This window comes from Zophobas morio, unplaced genomic scaffold (assembly GCF_036711695.1).
Source record: "Zophobas morio isolate AGI-343-1 ecotype UQ-CSIRO unplaced genomic scaffold, CSIRO_AGI_Zmor_V1 ptg000008l, whole genome shotgun sequence".
Lineage (NCBI taxonomy): Eukaryota > Metazoa > Arthropoda > Insecta > Coleoptera > Tenebrionidae > Zophobas > Zophobas morio.
The window spans coordinates 261,137-286,339 of NW_026972113.1; the positions used below are offsets into that span (position 1 = coordinate 261,137).

At 35.2% G+C, this 25,203-nt stretch overlaps 5 protein-coding genes across 8 annotated transcripts in view; 2 read left to right on the forward strand and 3 right to left on the reverse strand.

Annotated features, from left to right (window-relative positions):
• Positions 1-85: 85 nt before the first annotated feature.
• LOC135124942 (nose resistant to fluoxetine protein 6-like) lies at positions 86-8,008 on the reverse strand. 2 transcript variants are annotated; one of them, XM_064050166.1, is made up of 13 exons: positions 7,950-8,008; positions 7,707-7,903; positions 7,426-7,575; positions 2,335-2,546; positions 2,028-2,230; positions 1,698-1,980; positions 1,487-1,650; positions 1,272-1,440; positions 1,030-1,223; positions 857-982; positions 602-807; positions 410-552; positions 86-357 (listed from the first exon to the last, which is right to left on the reverse strand). In XM_064050166.1, the coding sequence occupies exons 2-13, from the start codon at positions 7,864-7,866 to the stop codon at positions 190-192; spliced, it is 2,178 nt and encodes a 725-aa protein (XP_063906236.1). In that variant the 5' UTR covers positions 7,867-7,903; positions 7,950-8,008; the 3' UTR covers positions 86-189. The 2 variants fall into 2 exon arrangements, with proteins under 2 accessions (XP_063906236.1, XP_063906237.1); XM_064050167.1 differs by lacking the exons at positions 7,426-7,575; positions 7,707-7,903; positions 7,950-8,008 and adding an exon at positions 3,112-3,234.
• A 2,032-nt stretch (positions 8,009-10,040) lies between these two features.
• LOC135124943 (tRNA:m(4)X modification enzyme TRM13 homolog) lies at positions 10,041-11,607 on the reverse strand. Its single transcript, XM_064050169.1, has 5 exons — positions 11,329-11,607; positions 11,083-11,279; positions 10,844-11,032; positions 10,567-10,797; positions 10,041-10,514 (listed from the first exon to the last, which is right to left on the reverse strand). The coding sequence occupies exons 1-5, from the start codon at positions 11,511-11,513 to the stop codon at positions 10,069-10,071; spliced, it is 1,248 nt and encodes a 415-aa protein (XP_063906239.1). The 5' UTR covers positions 11,514-11,607; the 3' UTR covers positions 10,041-10,068.
• LOC135124945 (uncharacterized) lies at positions 11,533-12,561 on the forward strand. The gene is made up of 5 exons (XM_064050171.1): positions 11,533-11,623; positions 11,739-11,860; positions 11,908-12,079; positions 12,126-12,257; positions 12,307-12,561. Exons 2-5 carry the CDS (start codon positions 11,742-11,744, stop codon positions 12,529-12,531), a joined length of 648 nt encoding a protein of 215 aa, XP_063906241.1. The 5' UTR covers positions 11,533-11,623; positions 11,739-11,741; the 3' UTR covers positions 12,532-12,561.
• A 241-nt stretch (positions 12,562-12,802) lies between these two features.
• On the reverse strand, positions 12,803-17,836 carry LOC135124944 (AMMECR1-like protein). The gene is made up of 3 exons (XM_064050170.1): positions 17,555-17,836; positions 15,502-15,818; positions 12,803-14,938 (listed from the first exon to the last, which is right to left on the reverse strand). The coding sequence occupies exons 1-3, from the start codon at positions 17,767-17,769 to the stop codon at positions 14,772-14,774; spliced, it is 699 nt and encodes a 232-aa protein (XP_063906240.1). The 5' UTR covers positions 17,770-17,836; the 3' UTR covers positions 12,803-14,771.
• A 318-nt stretch (positions 17,837-18,154) lies between these two features.
• LOC135124947 (uncharacterized) overlaps positions 18,155-25,203 on the forward strand; it is a 132,832-nt gene continuing 125,783 nt past the window's right edge. For 2 of the 3 annotated variants that reach the window (XM_064050173.1, XM_064050175.1), the window contains exons 1-2: positions 18,155-18,216; positions 18,267-18,318. The gene's annotated coding sequence lies outside the window, so the exon portion shown is untranslated. The remainder of the gene's footprint in view (positions 18,217-18,266; positions 18,319-25,203) is intronic. The other variant, XM_064050176.1, reaches the window with a different exon arrangement.

Sequence of the window (25,203 nt, forward strand, 5' to 3'; positions counted from 1 at the left end):
TCTAGATTTTAAAAACAGCAGTGTCTTTTTACACTTATTTAAACTCTATGTCATCATAAAACAACGAAAAAAAAACTATCAGTCCTAAAAATACATTATTTATTTAATCAGTCAACAACTATTTTACAAATAATTACAAACTTTAATAAATATATATCTACAAATGTACATGTAATATAGTACAATCAGCTACACCGACGTGTTATTAACTCTATCACCATCTGTAACCTCTTTCTGCTTTTTCACGCCTTTTTTCAGAAAAATCTTTTCCAACCCATGTATAGGCGATTCAAAAAATATACACATAAGAAATGCGAGAGAAAACGTCAAAATAGTGTGTGAAAGCGACACAGAACCCTTAAAAACAAAATTTATGTACCTATGTACACCAACAAATTAACTTTCTTACCATTTCAAATATACTCATATACGTCCCCTGCCTAAGTGACGCAAAACTATACACTTCTATGAACCCGTTCACCAAATAAGCACAATAGGTAAGTCTACTTAGGGGTATAAAAGGTTTCCAGGACAGAAACCGGTTGACTAGACCTAAAACTCCATTAGAAAAACAAAAACAAACAAGCAACCAATCACGTACTAGCATTTTTGGTGACGCAAACTATCATGATCCACCCTATAGATATACACCAGGCGACTCGATGGAGTGACGCATAAACAGCTGCCTCGAACGCGTTGTATTGATGGTGGGGGTCATAGAAAATGACAACGGAATACATGGCGATGATGCCACACGTAGCAGAGAGCATCCAGCCAAACCAAATGACGTATTTTGACATTTTGGTCCTATTATTCGTTAACATAAGTGCGTTTTTACATTGAAGTGCATATTTACCCTTTAGTTTGAAGCTTGTACAAAATGTAGCCAAAAAGCAACCCAAAGAAGTAGGAACCGGCTCTCATGTGTGTTTTGATGTATGCGGTTTTGAAGTAGGAGTTTTGTGTGATGTCGTACATTTCGCTAAAATTTAGAATGACCAGTGGGTTTGGACAAAGGTGAGTACTTACGGTGCGAAAATCATAAGTGTGGGGTCTAGATTTTTGGTTAGAGTGATGATGAAGGGGGCTACCACAGTCACGAAAATTCCAGCACCTAAAGCCGCTTTACCGATTTTGGTGAATTTCCAGAGGGGGTAGATAATTAATGGTGCGATGATGAAGAGGTGGTAGTCAGCAGCGAGGTACCATGATTGGAACATACACTACAAGAAAGTGTTAGTACTTTTCACTTGTTTCTAGTTGTTTTTTACCAATGAGTCAGTGTAGACGTAGTTATTAACGTATAACAAGTTGGTCCACCACGATTTTTGACATCTTTCTTGTTCCAGTTTGATTCTGGAGTCCCAAAGAGGACCATCGCCAATACGGAAGAAAAAGGTGCAGTAGAAACCAAGAACAACCAAATAAGAAGGCGTAAGTCTGGAAGAATTTATGTTACGACTGGTCACTGTAAGGTTCCTCCTACCTTATATAGCGCGCTATATATAACAACGGAACGTTAATTCGCCCTTTTCGTTTTTCCAGCTCTATTAGAAGCAAGTAACACAACAAAAATCCACTAATTAGTAGAAACGTGTCAACTAAAAGCGGGCTGTTGACAAAAATTGCGTTAATAGGGTTTCTGCTTTCCTAAAATTCACCAATTTAGACGAAATTTTCAAAATTGACCTTATTACCTTATCGTAGAAGTCGACATTCTGCACCGGCCCTCCCACCATAAACAAGAACGTATGTCCGCTGATAATAAAGATCATGGAGATGAATCTAATACCACAAATACACTCCAGATTGAGCTCAGACGACTTCGTCGTCAAAAATTTCCCCACAGTTCTGATGACCGAAAAACACAATATAGCTTCCTTGAGGACTGATCCACCCGAAGTTTTTTCTTGTTGAAGGACATAATAGTGAAATGCTGTGGCCAAAAACACGAAGATTGTAAACGCACCTACAACAGTCCTATAAGACGTTGTGACAGCAGATGAAATTGTCAAGGCAAAATTTACCCGTAGACGATTTCCATGGTGGAGAACGGTTGGGGTTTCTTTATATGACACTTGTCTTCAGACAGACGTACGTTAACATTTTTTTGTTTGGTTGCTAGGGTGAAAATTTCTTTGATTACGAATTTTACTTCGTCTACTGTGCACGAAGAGGGGACGCAGATGCTCCAGTACATGGTGTTGTTGAAAACGTGCCTAGGTCTATCCTGTTATATAATAATATTAATAATAATTATAAATACTGGGTATTTTCCACTCTTCCTATTTTGATTGAGTGCTGGTTTAAGATTGCGGAAAACTAACTAGTTACCTTGAAGGTTTCGAAAGATCTGGCCACTCTTCCGTCATATTGTTTTTTATTGAATAGCTCTACATCTGCCAGACAGTATTGTCCTTGGATTGGTGGTTCTTCGTCCCCACTGGTGGTGGGTTGCTTCAAATTTACGCACTCGTCGAAGTTGCCCATTTGGTAGAAATTTCCATAGAGCAGACCCGTGGGGAACTTGGACGATGAGTCAAACACTAAAACGATGTTGCATTTTTATTATTCTAAATTCAAATAATCTAATACAATATTAATTTTCTCTTGGGTTTAAATGTCAAGTTCATTGCGACCAGCCTTCATTTTTAAGTGAAAATGGTGTTCAAAATGTATGCACTTAATTTGTGTATTTTACAGTGAAAAAATGTGCTTAAAATGTCAAATTAGATTTTTTTAGTAGATTTCAATGTTATACCAAGTGACTATAACGCTTGTTTTTTCTTGTCAGGTCAGTTCAATAACTGCCACCTTCTCAGTGGTTTTGGCGCGCTCATGTTCAAATTAACAACTGTGAACTGAGATGCTAACACTTCTGCCAATAATTCAGAATTGCCAACACAAAAAAATGCTTCAATCATTAATAATTACCCGGTCCTTATAACAATGGACGTTATTTATCTAAAGTTCCAAAATTAGAAACGTGTATTTTATACTATTTTTTCTACTTGGCAAATGAGATACCCTCTAAGAAAACCAAATTTTAAAGTCATTATGACTCCACCAAAATGTGAAAAAGATTTTTTTAATTATTTTTTCCAGACTCACCAGTTGATTGTTAAGAGCGTAGCGGAGAGTTAATCTTCCGTTTTCCAGACACCCGGTATAGGGGAGTCTCATTTAACAAGCTGCACCGAGAACCACAAACTCTACGATATTTTATGATGTATCTACAGATATGAAAATTAATTTAAGCCCTCAAAAAAAAAAAATAATTGCATAAAGCAAAGAAACGAATACTAACTTTTGTTCTTACTTTTTAATATTTTTTCTAGTTTTGAGCAAAAAAAATGTACAAGATCGACATTTTCATATTCTGCAAGCTTAAGTAAACATAAAATTTGTGAAAATGATCCTGCTTAGCATAGGCTCTGAAAATTTAAAAACATATTCCCAAATACGGTCTGACAATTATCCCCAAATTGTAATTTAATAAAATACGAAAAATCAAAAACTCATTCTTATTACGTAAACATATAAATTTGACATAAATAGACAAATTAACAAACACCTGAGTCAAATTATGTAAACTTGTGGTTCAACTCCTTTCAAAACAACCACTGCTTGATGCCTACAACGTCAGTTTATGCACTTAAGGTTACGCTCAGTTAAAAATCCATTGATGAAAAAGCGGAAGGAATGAATATTTATGAAAACCGGTTCCCACATAATTATAAACAATAACCAAAACCGCTAAAAAATATTTAATTTTATGTGTTGGAAAAAGGGTACAATTTAAGATCGTCTAACTAGAAACTGAATTAGATAATGGATACAACCTTCGAAAAAACACGCCAAACCTCAGGATTTCCACAAAGCGTAAACACTGACAACATCAATAACCATAACCTTCCGTATCACAAAATCTACATAACCCGAACAAAAAATAATTGGACTACTTTGAATACTAACTAGTTTGTTACTATACCTCGTGTATTAATGTTTTTAAAAGTTATTATACAAAACGATATCGCATACATAATTCATAAGTCGGATCAACGCATTGAAATTCGAATTTTGTGCGTTGTACCGGTGTTTACTGTCTAGTGTACAAGGAGAAAGAAGCTGATGAACTTAAGTAGTGGCAAGCAAGTTTTCATTAATTTATGCGTGCTATTAGGATTTTCCAGGCCACATTTTTGATACCAAAAAAAGACTTTTTTTACTTAGAAAAACCACAAAACCGGTCGATTTGTTTTTGATTCTGAACATGCTGACTGTATTTATTAGTAATATTTTATTTACTTTAGTAAAATCAGGAAGTCTCAAATCGTGGACGCTTGCCGTAAGGTCACGTTAAAAATTTATCGTGTTTACGTATGAAAGCTGCATTTTAAACATCACTTAGAATTCTAGATACACTAACAAGACAAAGACGGGACGCTTGGACCACCAAAGGTACCAATGCCATACGTTCAGCCCATTGAAATTACCATAAAAGCCACGACTGCCCATTACCAGTGCCACGGTTTGACCTTTATCGATGTTACTTGATTGATTCTATTAATTGTTTTTATATGGTATTTACATCGTGGTATGGACATGACACAAGTGGAAACAAGTAGCTTCAATGACATTTACAAAAAAACTAACTTAATTTTGTGGTTATCGCTCTGAAACGAAAACTCTTCCACTATTATTTTTCGGACAGCCCTGATGTTCCTCCTAATTACATTAGATTAACAAGCATTATTATAATACACAAGTTATTTTCCACTCCTCCTCATTTACATCGAAGAAAGCCATAAAAACAAGATTGTAAAGCAATCATAAAATTACAACTGGATTTTTTGCAACATTAACACATGTAACGCAAAAGAATATTAGTCACTCTCTTAAAAAAAATATATTGCACTTCATTAAAAGTGACACTATGGTGTTATTTGTTTTGCATGTTTGTAAAGCTGTTCTGTTAGTGTGCTTCAGGCATCTGAAATAAAAGATTTAATCTCTATTTCTAGCAATTAAACTACAGCGTGACTTGGAAAGCAAGTATTCTTATGAGTTATGAATAAGAACTGAAAAATGTTGCCAGAGAATTAAATGGAACTTCATTCGACAACAACAAGCAGCTTTTTTCATATTAAGTGGTGTTTTAAACTTATCATCGACAACAACAACAACAAATTCATTTTTTATATTAAGTAATGTTTCAGGCTAATTTTCAACTGAAACTTCGTATATAATCCAATCTAATCCAACAACCGGACATAAAACTTGTTTTGATATGTTATTTTAATGAATTTCTTTCTGATTAGATAATTACAGTAAATTTTGTTATTTGTTATGCAAACACTGTCATCTCAATCGTTATTTTTTGGCTGGTCAAGTGAACTGAAATTCCACATTTGTTTAACTGGATGTATATGAACAACTGAATAGTTTTGTGTGACTGACGTTTGCGCGAAAATAACCTTTCTTAAAATAAAATATGGACGTAGAAATGATTGTTTAAACTGAATTAAAGTTTTCAACATTCAGAGTCGCTTCTAGTTTGAGTCATCCACTTCCACAAACAACCCAATATGGTCGATTTTCTTATCACTACAAGGTTATTATCAACATCAGATAATCCTACAATCGTACAATTGGCTTACGGGCATATAAATAACCAAACGAGTTGATTATAATTTTTCTATTTTCGCTCATTTATTTTAATTGCCTAAAAAATTTTCGAATGAAAAAATCGTAGTATAGTTAAGAAAATTGAATCTTGCTATACCAGACGTTTTGAAAGAATTTCAAAAATACTGTTAACTTTCAAATTTTCAAAATTCAGTTTTTTCAAAAACAACTTGGTTTGATAAAATAACTGAAAAATAGAAAAAACTATAAACTTTAGTTGTGGAAAATAGGTAAGTCAGAACTTGGAAAAATATACAGGGTGAGTCATTAAGCGTACGGTCCTCGATTTTTTTTTTTATAGAAAACCCTATATATTTTTACATATTCTCATTAGTCTCTTCTTAGAGTTATAACTATGGTTTATTTTTAAAATTTCTTGTTCTTAAGTACTAAACTTATTTTGCCAGAATAACTAAAAAAAGCAAAGAGATATAATTCTAGCGTAAAAAAAGTGTTCTATTTAACACAACCTCATTCAGTTTACACAAAGAAGTTGAAATCACTTTCGGAAAAACCAAAGGTGACCTTACGCAAACAACATACTTACTTTATACGGCTTTTGCATACATTTACTTTTCTAAATTTCAAATATTTACTTTTTTAAATAAGTGAAAATGACAGTGCAATTAAGACGCTTAGTTGTCAATTTTGACATGAGGTCAACCAACAAACGTGATAAGAAGATGACAGTGCTGTAAATTTCATTTGACAATCACGTATGTCATCATAAAATTTTAAATATGGTGCCAACCTGACAAAAAAATCATAAACATTAATAGTTGGTACCAACTTTACGGTATATTTGCAACACTGTTTGATTTTCCGCTTGTATAATATGTGACATGTAAATATAGTTACAAATTTAAAAATACGCTGATGACGCAGCAATCTTCTCACCTCCAGACAAAAAAAAAAAACGAAATATATTCCTACATATCTACTATTCCTAGTAAAAGAAAATTGTAAGCAATCGTGAAAAAAACAACCCCTTTTGCAACTTAATTCAAACGACAAAGATCTTTGAACATTGTTCATACACCTATAAATAATAAGTTGCTTTACGACTTCATCAACTTACATCACAACTATAAATACTAAGTCATAGTTGGAAGAATTTAGTTCTTTGTGTGTGTCTTTAAGCTAAAACCAACCGGCATTGCCAAAATTTCAGCATCCTAACCCTTTCAACCCTCTTAACTTTACTCATGATTTATGACTTTGGACGTTTGATGGTCAAAGGTCGATAGCCGCACAGAGCAAAAGAAGTTCAAACACGTTTAACAGTTTTAAAGTCGAAAAAGTTGCCACGTTCCGAAACTTCCGGTTTTATCAATCTCTGACGTCGATTTTTTTAAACACATTAAAATTCCCTTAATTAGTCACATAAAAACTATAAATATGCACAGATCTTAGATTTGCCATTGTGGTATTTCCGACAACACAACCGCTTAGACCAAATTCTTCGCCTTTGCTACCTCTTTTTAACCTCGGCGCCAGACAAACCTTGATATTGACTGTTACACAAGTGAATTCTATAACTATCACACTAACTTCTTTCATGACATTTGCGTGAAAAAATGTTAAGTGTTGAATGATGAAATTTACTCTTTGTGTCAAAATTTGATTTGAACTAATGATGCAGGAAAAGCAAATTTGGAAGGTCGCTCCACAAGAATTGCGTATGTTTCCGTAGTGTATGATATAATCACGATAAAATCACTAATTTATTGTTATTACTTTGTATGGCCCAGCGTTCTCTTTTCGACATGGCATCGAGCGCTACCACAGCATCTTGCCCACAGGTACTATAATTCAATTTTGCCACTGCTTGCACGATAATCTGAAGATCGTACGCCACGTAATTTTCATCAGTTTGATTTTTTTGAGCTGAAACAAGAAGCACTTTATCAAAAATTATAAATACTATCTTATCTTCACGCATAGTTTATCCGAATTTCGATATTAATAAATTTTTTCATGTTAGCAAAGCTTAACTTAACAAAGGAAAATCGTAGTACCTTGCTCTGAATTATATTTCAGCAAAGACCTAGGAGTGTGCTTCCGGTAATCGTCACTAACAATTTTCATAACGTTCGAATTGTCATCACTAGCACTAGCAAAACTAACTAAAACACTGAAGAACATCCACAAGGGCACTTTTTTCCTGAAACGTCCCATTGTAGTGGGCCTTGATGCTTTGGTTCTTCGGCTAGAACTAATAATGGACCGGTATGCGTCTACCAATTCATTTTAGTACGTACCTGCAATTTGGCCGTGACTATTTCCTCGTGGTGGGGGATTGTGATACTGAAATCTAATAACGAATTTTCAGGATTACGAAATTTACGTCGGTGCTATTGAAAGGTTAATGTTTCATTTACGTATTTCTAGCGCAATTAGATTATTGGAAAGTTACTTTAAATTAGTTTGGGCGGATATTCCGGTATAATTTAAACAAAGACGTCGGTTTCAAAAAGGGTGTAATTAAGCAATCGTCAGCGAAGTGAGTAATTTTTTGTGTTATTTTCCTCGTTTAAAAACGTATTAAGGGTTCGTCAGAAAAATGGCTACTTTATGGTATTACTTTCGTTTGCCATTTGCATACAGCTGTAGATGTTTATTTCACTCTCGCTTTCATGTGATTACGTTCCGTCAAATTACTAAATCGTGAAAAGAATCCCTAAGTCTATGAAAAAAAAAATGTGAAATGGAAATTTTCTTTAAAAATCGTCATTATAAACTCATCTAAAAATGCAGTGGAAATTTCATTTCCAAGATAATAATTATTGTTATTCTCCGCCCAGTACTTATTTGTTTATTTTTTAAGTTCGTCGATATTTATACCGGGTGTCTGAAAAATGGCGGATTAACTCTCCGCCACGCTCTTAACAATAAAAAAAAGGTCTTATTTTAGCAGCCACTGGGCCCGCCCACCCACCCTCTCTTTTCTTAGAGGGTATGTCATTTGCCAAAATCAGTTTTATCTTAACAGGTACTGTTGACTAACTTTTACAAAAAATGATTAAAATTTGAAAACATTACGAACTTACTATTTTATAAAATAACGTTTTTTTGTAATCTACTACTTTTTGGGACTCCCGAAACCCCCGTACATAACGTACTGATGAGTTAATCCGCCATTTTCCAGACACCCGGTATATACAGGTGTCTCAAAGGTGCGATTCTAGACTTGTCGTTTATGAAACCGGCTTGATTATCCAGATTTTTGAAAAAAAATCAAAACTGTATAACAATAACATTCAAACATTTGAAAAACACTTGAAGTTGATCATGTTTTTAAAAATATATCCGTATATCTTTTATAAACTATGGCCAGGAAGTTGCACATTTTCGGTCCTAATTTAACAATGTTTGCACGAAATGATTTGTTTTTAATAACTTCGTTTTTCTAAGAAAACGCTTTTGGTTTAATTATGGTATTGTCAATTATATTCAGATATTATTTAATTACCCCATATAAGATATTGGAGGTAATAAAGTGAGACCTTAATCACCTAAACTTCACCAAAATTTTAAAAATAAAAATTGATATAAAGGTACTTTGGCAAAACTACTCTCGTAAGCTAGGTATTTATAATAACAAATTCCGTTTCTTACACAAATTATGTAAAATTATGTAAACCAGATTGAGTCAGAGAAGAACTACAACCACAACACCTAAAAGGAGAAAATTTAGTGATTTCATTTCATTAATTATACGAGTTTTAACCATAAATTGCTTCCGTAAATGGTAATAAATAAACGCAAATTGTTAATTAGACAATATATTTAATTAAAGAACTGTTGTATTCAAATTCATATTTTGTAAAAAGTAGAATTTTTAATGTTTAGAGATTAATTAACTGATAAGGCAAGGACTACATAGTAGATGTGTTTCATGGAAATTGTATTCTTTCTTTGTACTGTCAATAAAAATAACAAAAATTAAACACCCTAACAGGAAAACCCAAACGTCTTGACACTTGCTCAGGACGCGTTGCATGCTTAGGCTGGCCACGTCTCATCTAAAACGATATTTTTTCAATGTCTGGAATATTTGTTATAAAATAAAAATTAAGTAGTCATATCTTTTTTTTAAAACAGCAAGAAACCCATAATCTTCAACCATTGGACTGATGGACTTTGCACATATATTTTGCTTTGCAGGTGTTTGTCACGTACGTTTATTTTTCATAAAACAGAAAGAAATCTGTCGTGTCATTACATAATCGGAAACCCAAAAATAAACATTGTAAACGAGACAAATATTTAGTCTGGTATGACATATTTGCAATTATAAGAACTAAATTTTTAAAATATAAACTACGCAAAAACTACAAAAAAAAAACAAAAAGTTTTTAACTTCTTTATTACATCCAATCAAGCTTTATCTGGGTGCGTTCTGCGCCCTACAATACAAACGTTCTCCAAGGACACATCACTACCAACATAAAAGTGCAAATTACACTGAAACCCCAACCCTTCCAAAAATTGTAGCCGTCCCCAGTTCAAAATAGCCTTACATCTCTTCCCAATCTCCCCTTTCTGCGCCCGATTCAGCCCTATTTCCCTATCTCTCTCATTCACAATCTCCACATCCCCACCCTTTTCGCAGTTTTTCTCTCTACTAAACCCCGTTCCACACGTAGCCCAACTGCTCATCCCACCCATCATATCAAAATCGCTTTTGCACAGTCCTACGCTGCTAAAATACTGTTTTCCAATGTACGCTCCCCAGCGACATCTATGGTGACAACAAAACGTCATCACACAGCCCGCGACTTTCGACCGATCGGCAACATTCGTCAAACATCGTAGCGCCAAATCTGGAAATAAAGTTAGGCAACCAGTAATTCATCGCTAAATTGTAATTACTACCGGTGGCATCGCCACATAGGTGTTTGGTGACTGCAACAATTTGCGAGCTCTTCGTCACCGTCTCTACTTTACTCAAAACCAAGTCTGCAATGTCTGCTCTAATCCTCTGGACTTTGTCGTCGGTTTTGTCGAGTTTGTTGTCACGTTTGTGTTTAGGAGAGGATCTTTCAACCAAAAGAAAGTAGCAGTTGGACGAATCGACGGTTTGGGCGAGCCAATAGCTTAACTGTCCTTAAAAAAAATATGAAACTGGTTGTAATCTAAGTACTATTGTTACCTCGGCCGGCCCCGAACTCGATAAAACATGTATCAGGGCGCAGTAAATCGTACTCAGACAACAAACCTAACACAGCTGATGCTTGTTTTAGGTGTTTTCGGCTTTTATCGCCGTGTTCGGGTTTCGCGATTTCGTCTTCAACCACCCTATGTGTGGTAGTTTTAGTTGTAACTTTGTCCACAAGACCCTCTAATACATTAATAATAATTATATTACCACTCAATTTTTTTTATACTTGCCTTCATAGATTTTGTTCACTTTCGCCACCACCTCCGTTATTTGTTGGGGTGAAAATTCCGACAACAACTTGTGTGAGTCGTCACAATTATAGTCAACTTCACCTGAATTTACACCCTTTTCAATGTAGGGTAAAGCCACCCCCGGACGTGCGTTACAAATTTTTAAATGTTTCTTGAGATTGTGGGCGTAACACGTGCTGTAAAGCTCGATTAATAATTGGGCTTTTTATAAAAAAAGAAACCAACTGTTTTCGGTCTAGGGGGCAAACCACTCTAATTTTTTTGTCTTCTGAAGGCTCCCGGACTCCCTCGGTCGCAGGCTGGTGTTCGCCACAGTATGTCTCGCCGGGTTTAACAGTCATTCTACAGTACCTCTTTTTTCGAATTACAAAATGATTACATTGATCTAGCGGTGTTTTCTGTTCATCCATTGTCACTAAAAGTTGTCCAATTTGAGGTTATGAAACTGTCACTTCCATGTGTTATATCATTTAAAATAAAAACTTTGTGACTATAATTTGGAACTTTGTAGAGTCACAAAGTGAGTACTGTTATGGTTTGTGTTAAAACACCACAATTCACAGTCGTAGTTTGTAAATGTGGCGATTTAAACGAAACTTTGGGGTTATGTCAACATAACCCCACTTTGTTTGTAGGAAATGGCTTTACAAAGAAAAAAAATTAGCGATATCCCTTCTGACGCTATTGTATTGACTGAGGACCAAGCTTTGAAGTACCAAGCTAATATTCTTAATAAATGGAAGCACATCAGTGATATGTGAGCTTACATGAACTTCCACTATTCCAGCTCATTTTATTTTTTAGTTGGGGTTACAAATTTGCCCCCTATGTCCTTGGAGGCACCAGTTTCTTCACGGGATTTTTCATCAATAGTTACTACAGGAGTAAATTCAAGCTACTCCACTATGGTAGAATCTCCACCTTCTTGCCTGTGTGCTTTTTACCAGCAGCTTTCTCAGTGATGACCCACATGGAAGTATGTTTCTCAATTTCAAACTATTCAAATAACTCTAATTTTTTAGTTTGTTTTAAAAGATGTTGTTTTGCAAAAAAGGGACACCTGTCCAGTTTGTTTGGAAATGAGGGCGTCCGCCCTTCAAGCTTTTATTGGATGTGGGTTTCCTCTCCTATTGGCTCCTTTGGCTAACTTATCTGTATCTATTTTGCAAAGGTACGAATTTTTACTAATTGGTGTTGTTTCAGATGGCACACAAATATGCTACCTATAACCTTCCTGATGTTATTTCTGAACCAAAGAAGGTTTTTAATTTGGTTAGAGTCAAATCTGCGCCTCTTGCCAATGTCGTATTTGCTCTTTTCATAGGGCAGGCTCTTGTAGGTTCAGTTGTTACTTATTTTGAATCAAAATCTGTTATTACAGTAAGCCAGAAATTGGCCCTTTTAGAAAAGGAGTTGGAGAATAGCTAGTTTGTACAATAAAAAGTAGTGGAATATTTATTAGCAAGTATTTTTGCTTTTTTCAGTAAAGATTTAATCTATATTGTTTATTTTTGGAAGTGGTGAGAATATCAATTTGATTAATTTCATGTGAAATTATATGATATACGCGTAAATAGATTAATTCGACTTTAAATTTGGTTAAAAATATTTACGAATGACGTCATTAATTTTTGGAGGGGATGAACGGAGAATGTTTGGTCACGTGATCTGAAAAAATTGTGTATAATAAAAGACTGAGTTATAAAAAGTAATTTTTATTAAACCTTTGAACCCCACTACAATACACGCAATATTGTTAAACACTAATACAATATAATTAAATTCTTACTGAAAAATCAGAATGTAGTGTCTCATTAAATAAATGGCTTACTGGAGTCATCAAGATTCTACAATTTTTTCCAGCATTAGGCACATTTCTTCAGATGTCGCAGGTAAGTTTGAAACAGGAGAATCTGGCTAGCCAGTTACATCAACATAGATATGCGATAATCTACTTTGTGTTTACTGTAGAGCAGTGGAATATGGTGATTATTTCGAATTACTCAATAAATCCTGAGTTGAGACACTTGTACTCAAGTTGGGACACGGAATTTGAAATTACTTAGATACTAAAGATTAGTACTTACACAAAAGACACACACGGCTCACGACGACAGTTTCTTTCGTTGCAATTAATATAAATCTTGTCGTTATGAACCAACAACGTTAATTGAAAGTGTATCCCAACTTTCCAGTACGTTTTTTACCTTAGATCTTATTGGCTTGGTTGCTGTTTACATCCAAATCACAGATTTTGATGATACATTTTGCGGCTAGAAATTTTTTTCGGTTCGATTCGACCAATTTCGTGCGATTCAGTTCAGATGTAAAAGCAACGAGATCACACTATTTAATGATGTCCATAGCGCGTAAACAGCTAATTGAGCATCACCATGAATGATTGTAAACTATTCAACATGACAAAATGGCAGTGATGATTAAGTTAATTTTATTTACCATCGCGTTGTTCTTAAGATGGCGTCGTATTTTTATAAATTTTTTTAAACATTTTTTGGATTTTGAACAACTACCCGTTCTACTTACTATTACATACCAACTTTAACATAGCTTTTTTTATATAGATTAATATGAAGTCACTCACACAAAGTAATGTAAAGTAATAATTAAACATTAATTTTTATCTATTACTTAGGTATTTTGTTTATTGCAGTGACACCCCCTTATGACTATTTCGGACGACTGTGTACTCTGAGAAATCGTTCCTCGTTAAAAACGCTATTTTTATCGTTAACAATGCACGTGTGTTTGATAAAAATTCAAGATTCAGTTATATGCCATTGAAAAAATATATTTATTATTTTTGTCTGAGAACAATTTTTTTTTTGAACAGTTACTCTTAATCTACGTTATAACGTATAACCTCAACACCTTCCGATTTACCGAAATGTCTCTGGAAACCTTACGTTACTATTGCTTTTTTGAATTTGTTTTAAGGCAAAGTCGAACGTTATCTGGCGTGTCGTGGTGCTGCGAACAAATCGGTAAACCCTCCAGCGTAACTGCAGCACAACAAAAACGGAAGCAATTGTGGCAAAAGCAAGTTTAAATGCAAACTTTGACCGAAGAGGAGTAGTTCAACGGAATACTGTGCGATGGTTAGGCACGGTAGTGACGAAATTTCAAACACCTAACCTACAATTTCGCGTTCTGAATACTTTTGGTGTTGAAACGTGTACAGAGTGTCTGTTTCGATGTCAGCGCAACCAATCGGCGTGCGCCACAACAGTCTCTTGGCGCCTGCGCCGCAGGCGCCGTACCCGCCAACAGACAGCCTGAGGGTCGGGGCACATGTTCGGTTTGTCTCAAAACTTCATGCAGTAACAAATCGAGCCAATGAATATGCTCAAGGGTCACTTTCTTTTCCTGAAAGGCGACGGCTGGTGGTAGCCGTTGACGTGAGCTTCCGACGAAAGGTACTCTTGCTGATAAGAAGGTCCCGGAAAATGGTCCCACCAGAGGGGCGGCGGCGCCGGCAGCGGCTGCAGCATGTACGGGGGCTGCAGGCCGGAGCCGTATGATGGAAGGGGAAACGTAGGCTGGACCATGACGAGAGCGGGCGGGCGACAAGGGGGCGGCACTGTGTGAGGGTATGTGGACACGGGACTGCTATGTGGAGGCGTCGGTGGCGGACGCCCCCACATTATCTGCTAGCAGCGCTGGTTGTTCCAATGGTTCATGTAATCTTGATAAGTCACTGTTATTTTCTCACTTTGGTAACGAGTCAGTTTTATGCTACGGCGCACTTCGTTCGAAATCACCGATTTGTAACCGCCCTTACGCAGGAGGGAGTCTATGGTCTGCAGCTGATCCCAACCTAACAACAAATCACTACGTTAACGACTACCGACATGCTAACTAAACACAATTTTTTTTCTCTGTTACAACTTTTCTACCACAAGATTTACGATCTTTAGGAAACAGTGAATGTGCCGCATACTTTTGATTCGGCTCTTACTATGCAATAAAAGTGCCGCTTTCTACACTATTGACCCAAAATAAAACGCCTACTGGATAACTCGACACTTGAAAAGTCAATGTTACAGCGGACTTTATTTTTGGTCGTCAGTGTACCCTCAGTGTTAACTACTCCCCAAGATTTGGCAGTTTTGTCAATTTTGTGTCACCACAAAGCGAATTCACCCCGTTTTAAATTTCCAAAGAAAACGTACTAAAAACTGAAGCGCCCCCTAGCGCCATCATCGAAACACAAAACGTCAGCGCCGCCAACACAGAGAAACGAAATCCTCTACTCCTACGAACTTACCTGCTCCAGCACAAATATCCTTGATCTAATGGACCTGCATCAGCAACGCACCATTTAAATACTTATCCTTCGCTTGAAAATTGATAAAATCCACCCATTTCCCCCGAAATTACCTTGTTCAGATGCGACTTCGGGTAAGTACGTCGCTGTCCTCTTGTTCCCCTTCTCGTTGATGAACTCGATCCGAATCCCATGCACGCCCACTTCCCAGTCGAGGTAGTCGTCTCCGTCCTCGAAATGTCTCAGAATTGACACAGACACACTCAACTTGGGAAACTCCTCCCGAGTCACCGGGCTGAACCGCGAATCCTTGAAGGCGCTGGTGACGGCGTACTCCCTGAGTCCCGACTGCAGGTTCATGGCGTTGAAGGTCCCGATGCAGCCCCGCAGCCGCTTGTCCTTGCCGATTTTCCACGTGACAAACAAGGGACTGCAAAAATGAAGGGTTGTTGAAGATGGTCGGATCAAAGGCGAAACTTGTCGAAATAACATACATAAATTGTTTTTATTGTGACCAGGCGCTAACGAAGCATGAATGAACCCAAAGAAAAAGATTAGAGAAAATATCTGTTTCATTGTCGGAAAAAACCCGTTAAGAAGGTAAAGCGTAAAGAGACTGACTATAAGTGTGTGTTCTTTACGAATTTATTGGCTCATTTGAATTTTAAATATTGAAAGTAGGATAATCGACAGGGTTTAGTGGGAAAAAGATACCGCTGCAGAGAGATCATAAAGAAATTCAAAGCGGATTCCAAGTTTTCTAAATATCATCCCCCCCACAAAGTTCCTGACGCCACCTGAAGTAAAACAAAAACGCGACATACGTTTATATCAACTTGATAATTGTGTGAAGGTATTAATTTAAATTTTGTATTTGTAAATAATAAATGTATGAAGGTAACTTGCACTTCTTGTATTCTTAGCAATTATCACCTTAGAATAACATTCTCTTTTCAAATTGATTTTGCAAAACAAACATTTCAATACACGGCCATAAACCTTACGCTTCTAATGCCTTCTAGTTTTGAATGAAAGCGACATATTGGCTCTATGAGCGCCGCTTTCTCGATCGAACTAAAAAGTGAAGCAAGTAGCGAACGTCTACTAGTTAAACCTGTCTAACAAATTGGTTCTTCTGCTAAACAGTATGATAGTCTAACTCGCCTCCATAGAAAAATGACGTTTCGGTGTTGCAGTATTTCTATCCTTGGGTAGGTGGCACCACAAAAAATAAGCCACATTTATTACTTAAACAATAAAATGACTTTATAAAACCTAAGACTACAGACTACAAATAAAACTGATACTTTTTTTTTAATATATAAACCAAATGTAGAAAAAAAAACGTTTCGAAGTGGCGCCCTCTATCGATTCGACTATTAACATTCGAAATGTCAACAATGTCAACGTGACTGAAGTAGGTTTTTAAAAGTCAAATGTTACCCCATGAAGATTGCAAACACAGTCACCACAAAATTCAATAAGACAAAGGATCTTAAATGTAAACAAACTGTTAAAATGATAACATGCTCAATGTTTTGTTTCAGGACGAAAATCAGGCAGTTTGTCAAAGTGTGGTTACTGAGAAAACTGAGGTTACGGTTTTGAACATACTCTACCTCTTACGGTGACTCTTCATTTTCAATTTTTTATATAACGTCGGGCTTAAAATAGTCGAAACAAGCAACTGTTTTGTGAAAGTTGTAAAAGCCCCTAGATTTCGCGGGCACTTTATATCTACAAAAAAAAAAAAAATGAAGCGTCTCAAAATCACTTTAATCCAGTTTAATCGCAGTTGCGTGTAGTAAATAATTCAAACTATCCATCAACTACTAAATCCTCCTTTGGTCCCAAACATCCCATCGGAAGAGTGTTCGTACCATTACTTCACTGCTACCAAAGCACGAGTGTCAATACCCTCCTTATAGCGACTGTTCTACTTAATGTTTTTGGCTAACTCTCAACTGTCACGCTACGGATAAACCAAACGTCAGCTTACGAAAAAAACCAAGCACATTCAAGACAAAAGAGGTCACTATCACAACACAAAGGAGGCTGTGTACGGGTGAATGACCTCATTTGGGCTAGTGGCACCTTCGCAAGCGGGCCCAAACGGGTCCCAGCGGCACGGGCCGCCAACCCCATGCCCCCATGCCCGCGACTTACTATGCATCGTTGCTGAAGGAAGGAGTCTTCGGTGGCGCCAGGTTATACAGGTGACAGTACAGCACGTCAAAACAAAAGAAGCACATCTCGGGCAAGGCCACCATGCCCGCGTTGTTGGTTATGCCGTTGGGCACGACTGAAGTACCATTGCAGGATGGAACGCTCGAAGAGTTGTTAAGTTTTTGTTTTTTCGTACCACAGCACCCAGCAGCCATCGTATTTCCAATTCGCGAACAGCTGACTGAGCCAGATGGCTGCGGAACGCGAACAAGGACGAGTCGACTCGGCCCTCTCACTCCCACTCGCTGTGCCGCAGTAGGCTGACGTCAGAAAATCCATTAGTTACGGTTTTAGTTGAGGGAGGCGGCGGCAGAGGGCGAGCCGCCGCCTCAGCTGATCGACGATTTAAATTCAAACTTTGCGGCGACAATTTTTACTTAATTAATTAAAAAGGGATTGGGGATTATTCGGGTTGATTAAATCGGAGATGTTACCAATCGAATAATTAGCGTCTGTGCGGTTGGCACTTCTGCGGCTGTCACTGATTGCCATTTGTCGCCCGATTTGCTAGATTGTTAAAATGGTGGCCGGTGGTGTTCGAAAAAGCAAATTTTTGCAAAAATTCGAACTAATTAGAACTCTAGTTTGTACCAGATTCATAAGTAACGAAATTGTTATCGTTTTGAGTCATAATTTATTTCATCTTTTTCAGAAAATGATCAAGATCTTCCAGATCTCATGGTCACGACGCTGCATAAAACTTGGTAAGTTTTTACTCAAACTTACAATTAGAATTTGCAAATACATCGTTAAAACGGTACAAAATCAAATATTTAGCTCTTAGAAAAGTTAAAAAACATCTACAACCCAAATGCAATAACAACGAATAGTTATAGTGTTTATGCTGGAAATTTTATATTTTATGATGTCAGTCTATTTATTGTATTAAAACAACATTGGTACATATCCAGTATATATAAAGTTTAAAGAGAATCTGGCAGAAACGAAGGAAATTTTCCGAGATGATCATTTCGGGTTAAACTAACATAGGCCACACGTAATGCACTCATGTTTTATGAGTTTATGACAATTAAGACACGTAGGGAAAGTAAAGATAAATAGGATTATAGGGTAAAAGTAAATTGTGGTGTTCCTATTTTCTGAACGTTATTTTTGTATCCAGTGAAAGAAAACCGTAATAAATGTGTAAACAGACCCTAAATGACAGTGTACAAGTAGCAGGTAGAATTCAGTGAGAGCGAGAGCGACACTATAAAACATTTAAAACTGGTAGGTCACTTCAAAAATTTGCAAGAACAGTAGATATACAGAGTGTTCCAGATAAGAACGGGTAGAAATATCGAAAGTCTGTAAACACCATTATTTGTAACTTGAAGGGGGATTTATAGCGCTTAATTTGTATCATTAGCCGAGCTACAGTGCCATCCAACCTATTTATTACATTATAACTTTTTAGCGAATTCTGTTGACAGGAATTTTTATTTGTTTTTTTTTTTTTTGAAAACATGAATCTGCTTCAGAAACAGAAAGAGGAAAGTCATTTCAAAAATAGCACTACCTTTCAAAGTTTTTCAACTCAGGAGCATGCTAAAGTAATTCTAAAACTAAATGGGCAATTATGAAAATAAATTAAATAATAACATTTTGTTATCTTGTAAAATGACATACTCCTGTATTTGTGTTTTATGAACTCACCTTGATTTTATACCCTCGATACACAGATTTTCAAAAAAAATCCAAATCTGTCCAAGTTAACTTTGCCGCCTCCTTGAGGTGAAGCACACATTGAAAAACTTTAAAAGTTAGATTGTGTGATAGGTTCACCGACAGGCAACGTATAATCGTCGTATATCATAACGAAGCGGCAAATTTTACAAACTTTCAAAGCCATGTTGATGTTCGATTAAAAACACCTTGGATAAACAATAATTGGTCAGTAATCACACGTTGGGGCACTGACTGAAATTTGCCTGAGAATTTTGAGCCCATAAAAGATTTAATTGTAGGTTTGACTTTGTTTTATGAAATCAGATTATGAATTTGTCGCCCAAGTAATTTTAACTCTTGAATTGAATTATTATTATCACGGCAGTGGGTTAACTTAATAAAATAATGAGAGAAAATACGATTTAAAAGTTTGTGGCAATAGAAACAAGTATTTTTTTTCAATTTTCTATTATAGATAAATGTTATATATTTTTACTTCCCGATCGTAAGTGTGACTGGTTTACCTGTACTTTAGCAGTTGTTACATATTTCTACTTTAAATTATTTTGTAAGGGTTATTATTATCAAGTCAAGTTATCAAATAAGCAGAAACAATCGTAAATTGTGACCGTCGACCGTCTGCGCCTGCGCTCCCTGTTCTGAGTTTATGGTTTCTTAGCATAATGCCTTTGTCCTCGATAGCGAAGGAGCCGTTAACAATCCACTGTTTTCTTTGATATTTTCTTAATTTTAACTTATATGAGTTATCATAAAAAATAAAATCACAAAAAAGTTCGAAAAGTTCTATTGTACTTCAATGTCTTGAGCTAAACGTTTCTCTCTTGATAGATAAAATATTGTAGCTAACGGACGACCGATTCAAGTCCAGCTCTGAAATTCCAGCCCCATGTCACGTCTTTTGTGAAAAACTTACCTATCGTAGAACAAGAACCGTAAAACAAACAAATGTCGTGATCGGGTTATCTTTGCTTGCTTTTTATATTTCCCGAACTGTAGTTAAGGAAAGTTCTATATTAAAATCAATCCGGCGCATATCTAATTTTATATTTTCGTGGCGTTTCACGCCAGTGGAATACGAAAATGTATGTTTCCCGTTTTAAACTCAGTTAAATTTATTTTCTGAAAAAAAAAACACTACAGCTTGCACACGACATACGTTGTACGATGACTTGTTTTTGTGATTGAGGCAGCTGATCGGTGACGGTCTAAACAATATTGATGTACTGATTAATCCTCACATACCAGTCTTTAATTAACAGCGTACGCTTTGATGTAAAACTGACCTTTGATACCGATATCGATTTACTTGCACTTTCGACACCTTTGTTAGTCTTGTGTTTGATTTTTTTTTTTTTTTTTGTAAATATTAGCTGCAGGTTGCATCCAATTTAATTAAACCAAGCTGAGCTAAAATAGATACACGTCTGCTCTATAATCAACAACTTTCTCCTGCTGTAGTTCTAACAAATGATTCTGATTTTAAAGAACGCATTTTGAAATTTTTTTTTACTCTTTTAGTGAAAACTTACTGTGTATCTGTGTATAAAGTTCGAGTGCTGTAAAATAATTGGATAAAATCGTTAAGCATATGTTGAATACGCTTTCTACAGGAACAAAAAGCAAAAGTAAACAATATTTCATCTATTGAACATTGTTTGAGCTCTCATTAATGCGTAGTTCATGACGAAATCCACTTTCCATTTTGCTAAATATAAGAAACTTGTAATAACAAGAGTTAAGGATGCGTGAACCCTCGAAACGCTGGAAGAAATGTTTTTGCTAACATGCCTGCCTTTTCTCCATAAATACGTTTCTTTGACACCGTCGGCGAACAAGTATTTCATTGCATTGAAATCCGTAGAGGCCGGAAAATGTTTTAAGAAATGAATGCTTTTAACGAAATGACAAATTTTCGAAGCATTTACAAATTAAATTTTTTTTTCGTATGCTTAATTAGCGGATTCCTTTTGGTTTAAATCCGATTTGAATGTGTTCGACGTAAAGGTATTTTATTATTTGTACGGGCTTTTAGGTCACTTAAAAATTTTGCTTACAATGGCTTATCGTTCTAGGAAAATTTATGAGGCGATTCTTGTGTTGTACCCTTCCCGTGGGTCACTTTATCGGGAAAGTGACTACGCAGACATTTGGGTTACAATAAACTTTAAATTTTATCTCGCCATGAAAAGTTGTTACGACGATAATAATCTTAAATTTAGAAGCAAACCCTTTTAACTAAAGGGTAAATACCCGTAAGTGCTTCGCTTATTGAACGAGGACGGTGCTTGCAGAACGACGATGTTACATTTGCGTTGATAATTTTTTACGATTTTGACAACTTTCCAATTGTGAAGACACGTTTTCCATTTTATTGCAAATTAGAGTATAGTCTTTCACATCCACTCAACGTTGTTGTAGCATCTGCAATACTTTATTACGAGTGCAATGTGAAAGTTAATGATAATAAATTCCCTCAGATTCTTTCAAACTACTTCAAAAAAAAAAAAAAAACAAAGGGATCCCCGATATAAAAGTATAAATATCCAAAGAACTATTAGTAACAGAAGCTAATAAGATTGTTGATATACTTCTACTCTTTGAGGATTATACTCTAAAATTATTTCTAACGATACAAAGTGTTCTGTTTTTAAGGCGTAACACAGAACTTAGATTTTTAAGCGAAACATCCTATAAATTGATTAGCCTTCTTAAGATTTTAACCGCAGGTGATTTTTGAAATTCCAAAAGTCTCAAATTCGCCATATTTAAAGATGGAGTTCTAGAATTTTCAAACAAAAATTACCTTTGCTTGATGAACAAATGAAAAGTATTTTCACCTATTTCCACAGGATCATTAAATTTGCAAATTTTCAGTTTTTCGTATTTTTGAAATGGGACACCCAGTAATTTTATTACTCCAATAGCAATTTGTTGAGGCAAATTCGAAAATGGTGTAAAATACAAAGTATTCCGTTTGAAAAACATTGTCTACTAGTATATTTTTACTTAAAAATGAAAATATGTTCAAAAGTATGGAGCAAATGAGCTTTATGTTTAATATTATTTTCCACTTTTTTGATAAGGAACGTTTTAAAAAATATATAGGTGTTCCATTTAAAAAAAAATCAATTTGACGTTCTTCAATGGCAACATCTTGAAAAAAAAAAACTGTATGTTAACGGTAAAAATATGGCCAAGAAGTACTATTTTTGTAGTAATCATTTGAAGTGAGTCACTCTGTGCCCACATCCTTTTAAACCACATATGTGTTGTCGTATTAGTAGAAATGACAAATATTGTTGGCGTATGTCTCCCGAAACTACTGTCTAGTATTATTGCAAAGAAATAAATGTATTTGTACTATTAGAAAGTCCTAACGTACAAAACACATTGTTCGCCTTGGAAACATGTTAATGAACAGATTTATGAAAGAACGAATCGAGCAAGTGCAACACGTCGATCGTTATTCACATTAAGTAATATGCATAAAACTTCACTTTTAATTCGCAAGAGCCCATTTTAAACGCATGGGTGATGAACTCCCACTATTCCACCTGCCGGTAAACATTTGTTACATCTTTAGTCTCCGTAATGTAATCAATTCGCGTCGTGTGAACACACGGGTGTTCTTTTCGCGAGTTTTGTGTTAAGTGATGTGAGTGTGTGGATGTGACCGAAAGGATTACGCGAGTAATTTTTCAGGTGGGTTTTTCCGACTCGTTAGAGCAGAGCTCGTATTCAAAAAACAGGAACGTGTTTTTATTGGCGTGTGTCACGTTATTAACACCATAATTCGATTAGATGGCTTCTCTGTGATCTTCGTTCGGTTCAACATTCAACTTTATTGGCTTTGTCGACTTTTCTCTCCTTCTGGATGTTTTCTCTTGTGCGTGTCATTGTCGTTTCACGCTAGTGTTATTTTTCGATATGAGTTCATTACTTGGAACAGCAAAGGAGCAGCGGCGAGTTTTGACGACGAAAAAATTAAAGGACTTTCGAGGAGGTGCTTGTTTGCGTTTTTTGCTTAGGGTTTATAAATATTTATTAGAGGGTTAGATTAGAGTCAAATAAAAATTACAGAAGGAAAATCTTGTTTTGGAGTACCTAACCGTGTTTACGAACATCCTCTGTAGGTTAGTGGTAACACAGCCAAATAAAAGCGCTAAATATTTCACTTGTTCGACAACTTGTCTTTGAACACAATGCCGGATATTGTTTAAATTGTTCATATTCATTGTTATGCTAACAGCGTGAATCATTGTGTGATGTAACAAATCACTCACGTTTTGAACATACAGAAATTATATTGCTTCCATGCAAACTTTAATTATCTATGATTTATGTCGTTCATTAATATTTCAATGTAAGTCTCGATTAAATGGCAAATGCGAAATTTATATCGACGTCCTTACCGATTTATCATAAATTTTTATTGTGGTGCTAGCAACAGGCAACAACTACTATTTTTTTTCGAAACTTTATCAACTGCCATTGTGTTACTTTTGATTAGCATAAAAAATAATACAAGTGTTTAGTAGTTCAAGGTAGGTGATACGTGAAAAATATTCAAAGTGTTAGCAAAAGACCTTGAAATTGTCCTAGTCGTTACTTTGTCCTTCCTTGTGGTTTCTGAAAAATTTCTCGTTTATCTAAACATTATTAAAGAAAACAAAATTATAACCAGCCATTTAAGTGACTAAATTATTTCATTTCCGAGATGATATCTGATGCAGACGTAAAGTTTGCATTCAAATGCGCGTGTTCGTTAAAATTAAGTGCTTGTAGTTCGTGTTTTTGTGTTCTGAAAGCTCCGAACTTTGGAACATTTCATGGGAATTTATCCATCACGTTGTACGTTTCAGGTTTTTTTTTATTTGCATAGTTGTTGGTTTTATGTTGAAGTTTTATTCGCTTCAAAAACTAAATATAACGAAGAAAGCAGAAAAAGTACTTTATCTCATGGAGTACTAACACATGGATGCAGTTTTCATTTTATATTATTACCCTAAAATTTGACATTCACAAAGTAAAATAATAGTACATATAAAGTAACAAATTTTCTAAAGGCCTCTTTAGACACGAGCAGAGCGAGTGTTTAAAATACGAGGGTCTAGAGAGATTTATAAATGAGCTAAAAATTGAAAAAACCTAAAATTCTAACACTTACTTAAAAATTGTAGGAACAAAATACTATAAAATTAAAAGAGAAAAACTAAAAATATAAAAATAGATTAATTGAAAAATAGGAAGAAAACAAAAATTAAAGTTATCTGAAAATTGACAAATTCAAAAATTAATAATATGAAAAACTGAACAAGTTAAAATTGAAAACTAGAAAAATTGAAGAAATAGAAAACTGAAACGAAAAAATCGAAAGAAAAACTGAAAATTTCAAAAGTTGAAAAATCGAAAAATCGCAAAATTAAATAATCCAAAAGTTGTAAAACGAAAAGTTAGATATGATATTTAAAAATCACAGAAAAGAAAAACTGTAAAATCGAAAAATGCTTCTTTAATTAAAAATACGGAAAAGTGTAAAGGTTAAAAAATCGACGTATTGAAAATTTAAAAACAGGGAAATTGAAAAATCAAAATTAACAAAGTCATAAAGTTGAAGAAACAAATAATAATTAAAAAATCTAAAAATTGAAAATTTCAATATTCAAGATTTAAAAATTCAGATTAATCAAATTTAAAATTGAAAACTGTAGGAATTGAAGCAACCTAAAAACGAAACATTGTAAAACAAAACCAAAAAAACGAAGAACTCGAAAGATGGTTTCACTTAAAAATCGCAAAAATGAAAAAAAATAAAGATAACGAAAAATTGGCAAATTCAAAAGTGGAAGGAAAAAACGAAAGATTGAAAAATTGAAAAAATCAAATTACCGAAAAATTGA